Raw genomic sequence first — 10562 nt, 5'->3', positions numbered from 1 at the left:
GTTACTGTATGTATATCTTATATATCACGTGCATTCAAGGCCTATTTATAAATATCCTTATCTGTGATTTTTTTAAAAATAAAACATAACCATTTTCTATTCAATATGTAAATAACCCCTTTGTATTATACCCTTCTGTATGTAAATATATGTATACAAATTGTATTTTTAGAATACCTTATTTTAAACCCGCATGATGCACACATATATTCATGAGTAACTTCCTTGAGGTCATACCCATTGTAATTGATAGTACTAGTAGCTAGAAAACTATGGAACATGGTGCTAAAAGACCATATCCACAAATAATATGGGTCCCTTATGCTACACATATTTTATTGCTCTTCAAGTCTACTTAACTAGATACCAACTTTGTTATCAAATTTGCATGGGAGTATCATTCCACGCATGCCTTATTTCGTATGAAATTTGTTGTATGGTTTTAAAATATTTTGTACTACTCACTTTACCACAACTTATTATATGTTAAAGGGATTAGAGAATGTGCATGCAACACTTCAAGAAATAGTGGTTGGGACCATTGTTAATGTGACTATATCCATAATGTGTAAAAAGCGGTTGGGACCATTGTTAACATGACTATATCCATAATGTGTAAAAGCTGCCTTGTAGTAGTCACTATTAAGAAAGTCTATCTATCATGTGCATTCAATCCCCTATATGGAAAACCCTTGCTTATATATTTTAATTCTCCATATCATTTTTCTATTTTATCTCAAAAAATCTAAGGCAATATGTACATCAAACACATGATCGAGTGGTGTGTAGATCGGTCGCTGTATGCTCACGTACTGAATCCCGGAAGGTCCCCAAGAACAATAAACTCTACATTTTTGCACAAAAAACTATGTAAAAGCATAAACGACAAGAAGCAAGAGACCAATTGGGTTCAATCTCCCCCCATGCCTTGTGTGAGCACTTCACAAAGCATGTATTTTATGTATATTTCCATCTTCATGCTCAATAATAGCCCAATTTACAAAAATATGACAAGCTTTTAGCTTTTGAGTTTGCTTTCTACAAAAATAGGAAATAAAGCTAATGGACGGTGCCCATAGAGTCTGGCACGCCCAACACAATGTCCAAATAGAAATAACATATCCGTGCGCATAGGTGCATACAAAATAATAATAAATAATCGATGCCTCAATAGACATAACAAAATATAGGCGAAGCGCCTATCAAAATATAATCCAAAGGTCGAATACTCGCTAGACTCCAATGCTTTCCTCCGCCACTGCTGCTATCTCTACACATCAACTAAAGCATTCACAATCGTTAGTAAAATAATATAATTAAATCGACAAAAGTGAATACCTAGCAGTCTTCAGCTACATAAATAAATCAACTGGTTAGAAATCAATCCTAACCTTAATTTATTACGAGTGCGCAGTCTAAACTCATAAACGTTTATTAATTTAATATGCATTTTGCGGAATCACCCGCTATGGAATCACCCATGTACACACTAAATTAATGAAACACCCGAAAAGGACAGGCGTCCCCATCAACTTCTCGCACAAAGAATCCACTTTGTGTATGAGCCCCGGTCATCAAAGTTTACGGAATCCATCGTAAAACCTCACGGAATCCACCGTGGCACGAAATCCACCGTGGAATATGCCTCCTGGCATCATACCCCCGCTTGTGATGCTGTTAAAGTTTTCTTACATGGAATGAAATATGCTTGCTTACTAAATCTATCTACAACTGTCCAAATCATATCATTGTTAGATTTAGTATTTGGTAAACCAGTAATGAAATCCATAGAAATATGTTCCCAAGGTTTAGATGGAATAGACAAAGGCATTAGTAATCCATACTGTTTACCATGATGTCTCTTTACTCTTTGACAAATCAAACATTCAGAAACGAAATTAGATACATCTGCATCCATATGCGGCCAATAAAAATCTTCAGTTAACATACGTAATGTAGATATGATACCTCTATGACCTTGATATGGGAGACAATGAATTTCATTCAAAACAAAAGATCGGAATGGAATAGTAACACATAGTCTCTTTTCATAAAACATAAATCCATCATTATATGACAATGAATCAACAGGAATGAAATTATTTTGAACTAATTTATTCCAATCAGAATGAAAAGTAATATCCTGGTGATATGTATCTTTCATAGCAATCAAAGAATCAAAAGATATGACAGAAATATTATGAATTGCAGGTCTTCTACTCAATGCATCAGCAACTACATTTTCTTTTCCAGGTTGGTATTGAATGATAGGATGAAAACTTTGAATGAAGGAAGCCCATTTGATATGACGATCAGAGATTTGGGGTTGGCTAAGTAGATGTCTAATGCTTTGTTGGTCGGTCTTTATCATGAATTCTGAACCCATTAAGTAGTGTTTCCACTGTCTTAATGCTTGTACAACTGCTAATAGTTCTTTGTCATATGTGGAATATTTTAGCTCAGAGGGTTTCAGCTTATAACTAGAATATGCTATAGAATGATTGTCTTGCATTAGTACGGCTCCTATTCCTGATCCGCTAGCATCGGTCACGACTAGAAAGAATGGTCTATTAAAGTCAGGCAACTGTAGAATAGGGGCATTGGTTAATGCACGTTTCAGTAAGTCAAAGGATTTCTGCTGATTTTCGGTCCATTGATAAACAATTCCTTTCTTAAGAAGTTTGGTTAATGGTAAAGCAAGTAATGAAAAATTACGTACAAACTTCCTATAGAAACTAGCAAGACCAAGGAATGAGCGTAACTCATGCACGTTTTTAGGAACAGGCCAATGCAATATTGCATCAATTTTCTTAGGATCAACTTTAATTCCTTCAGATGATACAATATGACCTAAATACTCAATTTCTGTCTTAAAGAATTCACTCTTTTCAGGATTTGCAAACAATTGATTTTCTTTCAGTAATTGAAAAACTAATGATAAATGCTCATAATGCTCTTTTTCACTTTGACTAAACACCAAAATATCATCAAAGAAAACAATCACACAGTACTGATATTTCAAAAAGATACGATTCATCATTCTACTGAAGGTGGCAGGTGCATTAGTCAATCCGAATGGCATGACTAAGAATTCGTAATGGCCAAACTGTGTTCTGAATGCAGTCTTAAATATGTCAGATTTATCTAGCCTCACCTGATGATATCCAGACTTAAGGTCAATTTTACTAAATATAGAAGATCCTTGCAGTTTGTCCATAAGGTCATCAACTCTAGGTATAGGATACCTATTCTTTACAGTGATCTTATTTAAAGCTCGGTAGTCAATATACATACGATAGGTATTATTTTTTTTCTTAACTAAGAGTACAGGTGCACCAAATGGAGAACTGCTAGGTCGAATTAAACCTCTATTTAGTAATTCTTCAACTTGACTCTGGATTTCTTTTTTGCTCTATCTGATTGTGCCTATATGGTGCTTTGCAAGGTGGTTGTGTGCCAGGGATCAAATCAATCTTATGGTCTTCGGGACGTGAAGGAGGTAAACCTGGTGGTAGGTCTTCTGCAAAACAGTCCTTAAAATATGCAAGAAATTCATTATGCCTAGGGTGCATATGATTTTCCTTTGCTTGCAATTCATTCACCCAAATGAGATATGATTTAGTAGTACTCTTGCGTAATGCACGTTTTGCTTGAGTATGCGAAAGTAGTGGAAAAACATTAGATGCATGCATACCATATAATGTAATAGATTTTCCTTGAAAATTAATATTCATTGTGTGTGTGGAATAATCTATATCTGGATTATGCTGGTGTTGCCAAGGCATTCCTAGAATAATGTCACTCGACTGTAATGGAACAACTAAAATTTTTCTTCTTTCAATGTATGAACCAATTTGAATCTCTAAATCTTGAACTTCTTGTGTACCGTTATACATAGTGCCTAAAAATGCAGCTTTTATGCGATAATTCGTAGGTACAGTCTGTAATTTCAATTCCTTTACCAATTTTGCTGAAATAAAGTCATGAGTACTACCGTCATCATGCAAAATAGTCTTTTCTTTTCCATGCACCAAACATTTCATAGTCAATAATGAATGTGGAGTAGGCATACCTGGTAAAGTGTCGAAAGTAGTAGTAGTGTCGTCCTCATCTTCAGTGAAATCAGGCATATCCTCATGCTCGTCTTCGTCCATGGCTCCAAGATAGTTGATATGTGCTGGTGGATTCTTTGAATGACAATTTGCTGCGAGATGCCCAGGCTGGTGACATTTATAGCATACTATTGGCTTGGCTTTGGTTACATTATTTGAAATGGCTGGAAGTCTGGATACATTTGGATTTGCTTGTGGAATAGGCTTAGGATTTAGATATTGACATTGGATGGTAATGCAGGTGGTTTAGCCCAATTCTTGCGGAAAGATGGTGAAGAGAAACGACCTGGATTAAATCTTCTAAAATTGGAATTGAATTATTTAGGTCCATAATTACCATTGGCTTGGAATTGCTGTGGTCGTCTGTCTCTACCGCATAACTTATCTTCAGTGTTGTGAGCTAGTGAAATGGCGTCTTCAAGGGTAGCAGGCTTGAACATGTTCACTTCAGCGTAGTAATGCCCAAGGAGTCCAGACATATACTTCCGCTTATGTGTCGTCTCTGGTACGTCTTCAAGCATGTGTAGCTGTAGGAGTGCATTCCAAAAACGCTCTGTATATTGTGGTATAGGCTCACGATCCCGTTGTTGAAGTAGATCCCATTGCTTGATAGCCTTCTCATGAAATTGCGGTGGAAGGAAATTCTGCATGAACTTCTTCTTGAAATCTTCCCAAGTAGCAGGACATTCTATGCTCTTGCGTACTACAGTCCACCAAAGTGATGCTCTGTCTACCAAATGATTAGTAACACACTTGATTTTATCTTTTTCTGGATAGGTTTCCTCATGGAAATAGTCATCGAACTGGCTAATGAATGATAAAACAGTCTTTCCTTCTCGTATGCCATTGAAAGTGCGAAATTTGAAATTTCGTTTACTTATATTTGATTCCTTGCGAATGGTTTGAGCTTCAAGAGTGGCGTTGATGGTACGTCGAATCAAATCTTCAGCTTGAGGTTCTTCTTTGTCGGTAGACGCTCTTTGTAATTTTGTCAATTGCGCTTGCAATGCTTGCCTAGCCCTTCGTTCTTCTTCCAATTGTAGCATGATTAGATCCAGCTTTTGTTCCATGGTAGGCTTAGGTAGATCGTCTTCAGCCATAGGATCATCCATATGTGGTTCCGTCATCCTGTAAAACTCAAAAGACCTTTCTCACTCAAAATCAGGTTAGCGGGATGAGCGTAGCTCAAATTCGGGGCTACAAGGCTATGTATTTTTGGGTATTTCTTTCTCAATTTTCAGAAAATCTGCAATATTTCCTTCTTCGTATGCTGAAAATACTTCACAAACCCGTGGATAGGTAGAATACTTTGCCACGAACAACTTTGCAGTTCAGAGTTTTTGCGCAGGAACAGCCCTTCTAGGAGTTTTGAGCACTAGTTAGTTCTGACTCCAATTGACTAGTCTGACTTGCAGAGTTGCAGACTTAGCCGACTTGCAGAGTTGCAGACTTGCAGAACTTAATGAACTTGCAGAACTTGATTCCAGTCGACTTGCAGGACTTGACTTCGAAAGTGCAGGACCTGAAGTTTATGAACTTGATTGTCTTGTGTGACTTGCAGAAGCTTAGTGTCTTAAGCTTATGGAACTTATGGCTTACCAAGCCAAATCTGATTTTCGGGTATCGCAGTATGTTGACGACGGGTTTGAACGTGGCGAGTTTATACTGATGCCGCCCGAGATGAATTTTCATGGTTAAGCTTTATTAAAGCTTAACTAAGCTTTAAGACTTTTGATTTTTTTTAAGCTTTTAAGCTTGTAATTGAAACTTAGCTCTGGTTTTTGATGACTTGATGAAGGAGATGAATGCGTGGTCCTCCGCCTGTACAGCCTGGTCCTTCGCGATCTGAGAGTAGAAACAGGGGTTCTTGATCGCCAGAAGTCTGCCTGTATCGACGGTTCGCGACGAGATTGACCGTAGAGCCCGATCGTTCCTGGAGCTCCGCCTTCGCTCGAGATGGGTAGCGATTGGAAGCTCTTGATCTCAGCTCCGCTATGATACCACCGGTGCACAAATCGGTCGTTGTATGCTCACGTAGTGAATCCCGGAAGGTCCCCAAGAACAATGAACTCTACCTTTTTGCACAAAAAACTATGTAAAAGCATGAACGACAAGAAGCAAGAGACCAATTGGGTTCAATCTCCCCCCATGCCTTGTGTGAGCACTTCACAAAGCATGTATTTTATGTATATTTCCATCTTCATGCTCAATAATAGCCCAATTTACAAAAATATAACAAGCTTTTAGCTTTTGAGTTTGCTTTCTACAAAAATAGGAAATAAAGCTAATGGATGGTGCCCATAGAGTCTGGCACGCCCAACACAATGTCCAAATAGAAATAACATATCCGTGCGCATAGGTGCATACAAATTAAATAATAATAAATAATCGATGCCTCAATAGACATAACAAAATATAGGCGAAGCGCCTATCAAAATATAATCCAAAGGTCGAATACTCGCTAGACTCCAATGCTTTCCTCCGTCCCACTGCTGCTATCTCTACACATCAACTGAAGCATTCACAATCGTTAGTAAAATAATACAATTAAACCGACAAAAGTGAATACCTAGCAGTCTTCAGCTACATAAATAAATCAACTGGTTAGAAATAAATCCTAACCTTAATTTATTACGAGTGCGCAGTCTAAACTCATAAACGTTTATTAATTTAATATGCATTTTGCGGAATCACCCGCTATGGAATCACCCATGTACACACTAAATTAATGAAACGCCCGAAAAGGACAGGCGTCCCCATCAACTTCTCGCACAAAGAATCCACTTTGTGTATGAGCCCCGGTCATCAAAGTTTACGGAATCCACCGTAAAACCTCACGGAATCCACCGTGGAATATGCCTCCTGGCATCATCGAGACTTGCATGGCTTCTACATGTAGCAAGAACTATCTTTGAAGGATTTGATAGGAGTCTTGGACAAGTTTGGCATCACCATGGCCAAAATAGTACGGAATCGACCAATTTCAGCCATTATTACAAGAATTTTCGAGAAAGAAGGCTAATCGAGGTTAGTAGAGCTGTAATTTGTCACTACTTTTGATAAGTCGGGGTTTCTCTTTCCCTTCTCTCAACTAGAGAAAACACCATAATGATCATCTAAAGCAAGAATGATGAGAAATAGAGTAGAAATCAAATCGAAAAACATATTGCATTTTTTGGGCCTATTTGGATAGCTAAGAGAGCTTCAATGTCGATACCAATGGTTATCAATCTCTTAAAAATGAGATCGAGAAGCTTATTGAAGAGTTCCATGATGACTGTTGGCTAGGGTTTTGGAAAAAAGAAGAGATCTATGTTGGTTGAAAGCTGACAATCCTAGATAGAAGGTTGTATAAATATATATTCTATATATTTGGACATAGATCACAAATATTAATCACCCATTACCATTACCTAATAGAAGAAATGTATAAAACGTGACTACTATTGCAAGAGAAATGCAACCGAATGTCGAAACTTAGTGTGTAACATTGCACTTTGAAGATATGTTGATAAGATAGTGGTGTTGTAAAACCACTCATTGACTTGCTTCAAATGGTTATCTAGAAAGACTTGTGATTGGTAAGATGTATGGAAAATGTCAAAGGTTGTCCACCTAGCTAGAGAATATCATGACTTCATGAGCACAGGATGTGAACAACTAGTAGCGCTAGCTAGAACTCATTACACTCAATTGCATATGCCAATACATGGAGCTACATAGATATGATATCCAAAACATCAAGTCCTTAATTCAAGTAGTTACAAAGTTATCAATAACTTTTGACCCATTATGCAATCACTTATTAGGAGGATGGTGAGAGGGAAATGCTGTATTTCATCAATTTTTTATAGTTTGCTAAGATTGGCAGCTTTGGTGATCCGTGGGTCATAGAATACATTGATTGCTTGTCTACTAATGTGATGGAAAGACTATAGTAGTGATGTTTTTTAGTTGCAAAGTTTTGCAACCAAAACATTGTTTATTATACAATGTCTTTTGGTAGCTATGAGCAAAATTGGTCAACCTTATTAGATGTAATCATCTTTAGTTGTCTCATGCAATGAACATAGGCCTATATATATTGCATCTCAAGCAACCATTATGTCTACATCAAGTAATCCACATCTAATATTAGAAATGATTGATAAGCTCATCAAAAAGAGCATCACATTGACAATGAAGTTGAGTAAAATTATGTCATTGAGCTTTATGAAATGGATGAGATTGATATCGTGCGAGTGCTAGTTGAAAATGATTACAAATTTTAACTATTAATTACATTCCTGTACTTCAAATGTAGCATAACCATAGTACTACCGTATATATGATACAAGGATGTATTACTATTGATAGATGTTGAACATATTTAAAAAAAGGCATTTATATTATAAATCTATTAAAGAATGCAAAGGATGTTACCTTTCTAGCTACATGAGAAGAAATCATAGATTAATATCAAAGATGCATTTACAATGGGTGTGGGACTTGTGCCTTTCAAATCTCATCTTCTAGTGTGTCTCTAATGACTAAGAAGATTGAACTAAGCCAAAGAATGCATTCGAATTGATCAAAATTATGTTTAGAATGTGTGACATGTCTTTGTAATCTATGTTGTAGTCTTAGGTTGCTCCATGCACTTTTGTAACCTATTATACCTTTATGTTAATGCCATCAACTCTTTGGCCTTTCATAGTAGCACCAACTTGAGCTTACCATAGGATTGTAGTGTGGTGCTCTAAACTGTAGACCACTAGCCTTACCCACATTGAATCCTTCCCAACATCTATTTTAGCCTTCTTTGCAACTAGTGTCTCAATGTGACAACTAGAGCATTGGTTGGTGTTCGCTTAATTCAGGAACTACCAAAATTAGCATCTATTGAAAATAGTAGTTGCAAGAGTCCAAAAGTGTGAAGGACGCTACCAAGGGCATTAGGAGTTATTAAAAGCATCAATTTTACAAGCTATCATAAATAACAACATTTTTAGTGATTCCACTGACTATCAACATCAAGAAACCGGGTTGACTAGCTTAGATGACACATGTCAAACTCAATTGGTACGACTGGGTGTAGTGAACAAATCGTGGTGGGTTTCAACATGTGACCATGCCAACATGAATAAAGAGGTTGAGCATGAGGTTCATTGCATAAAATGTAAAGTGCTTAAATTAGCATACCCTAAGATTGTTAATGTTTGGTCGGTAGATATGTTCATTGTTTTCTATAGGCCTTGGATGGAACAATGGGCCAAGGTAAGTGCTTTACAAAAAGAGGAGTTTGATGATGTGTAAGAGTGTGCTTTATTATGATCTTTTCATACACAATTGGTAAGGATGAGAGCAAATCGTAATTTCCATCGAGGTAGGATTATAGCTTTATAAAGGATTGTTTTGTAGATCTATGACACTGTATAATTTCCATCGAGGTAGGATTATAGCTTTTTAAAGGATTGTTTTGTAGATCTATGACACTGTATAATCGGGTATTATACCAGCAGGCTTAAAACTTACATGAGACAGAGCAAGCTTTGCAATCAAATTGGCAGGGGTTGCGACGCCGTATGCGACCCCTACCGCCGGCCCATCCTTCACTGCCACCACCAAAGTCCCACCCATCGCCGGGTGGTCCCCAGTCATCGCCACCTCCGTGCCCACTATCTCCAGGGCCCCAATTGCCGCCATAGCCGCCACCACCACCAGCGCTTCCGGGGCTGTTGTAGGAGTAGCCGTAGCCTCCACCACCACCTTTGGGGCCCCCTTTGAAAGATCCATGGCCTGGGGCTGTGAAGCAAAACATGGGGCAAGTAAGCAGCTGGCCGTTGCAAGGGCCCGAGGTCTTACACTTGACTGACTTATTGAGGCCCGAGGTGGGGCGCTTGGGAGCGGCAGCTGCTGCAACACGAGGAACAGATAATGATAATGATGAAGGAGAAGGAGAAGGAGAAGACGATAATGACGATACGAGCGCTAACATAAGGAACAGGTAGACCACAATTCCTGAAGCTGCAGCCATGATGTTGATCAGGAGAGACATACAGACAGAGAGAGCCGCCGAGGCTCGCTTCTTATAATTGAGAAGGCAGCTGCTTCGAAACGATCAGGTCCCCGTCCCCATCAATTAAAAATTATTTTAGAATAATGATAATATATATTAATTATCTACCAGAATTGAGACTCTAATCTAATTAGAGATATTGATGATATAATATCCACCAGGATAGGAAACTCTAGTCCCGGTGATCTTATGATAATATTGAATTACATTAAGGAATGAGAGCTAATCCCATTACTCATGCATGCTCAAGCCTCATACCCCTACTTTTGCAGGTGCCTCTTTCCATGGCAGTAGATATCTCTCTCATGAGGCTTGTCCACATTACGTCAGATGGCTTGCTGGCTTAGAAGAGCCAATATCTAAGCCATATGTACGACATATGGAACACTTCC

At 38.0% G+C, this 10562-nt stretch overlaps 1 protein-coding gene across 2 annotated transcripts; it reads right to left on the bottom strand.

Annotated features, from left to right (window-relative positions):
* Positions 1 to 999: 999 nt before the first annotated feature.
* Positions 1000 to 10139, bottom strand: LOC148027921 (uncharacterized). Of its 2 annotated transcripts, none has more exons than XM_087688969.1 (2): positions 9627 to 10139; positions 1000 to 1281 (listed from the first exon to the last, which is right to left on the bottom strand). In XM_087688969.1, the coding sequence occupies exons 1-2, from the start codon at positions 10126 to 10128 to the stop codon at positions 1271 to 1273; spliced, it is 513 nt and encodes a 170-aa protein (XP_087545095.1). In that variant the 5' UTR covers positions 10129 to 10139; the 3' UTR covers positions 1000 to 1270. The 2 variants fall into 2 exon arrangements, with proteins under 2 accessions (XP_087545095.1, XP_087545096.1); XM_087688970.1 differs by lacking the exon at positions 1000 to 1281 and adding an exon at positions 6348 to 6624.
* Positions 10140 to 10562: the final 423 nt, after the last annotated feature.

This window comes from Lygodium microphyllum, chromosome 12 (genome assembly GCF_053477565.2).
Source record: "Lygodium microphyllum isolate KBCC chromosome 12, Lygodium_microphyllum_v1.1.10, whole genome shotgun sequence".
In the NCBI taxonomy this organism is placed as follows: Eukaryota; Viridiplantae; Streptophyta; class Polypodiopsida; order Schizaeales; family Lygodiaceae; genus Lygodium; species Lygodium microphyllum.
This window is presented reverse-complemented; position numbering and strand designations above follow the sequence as displayed.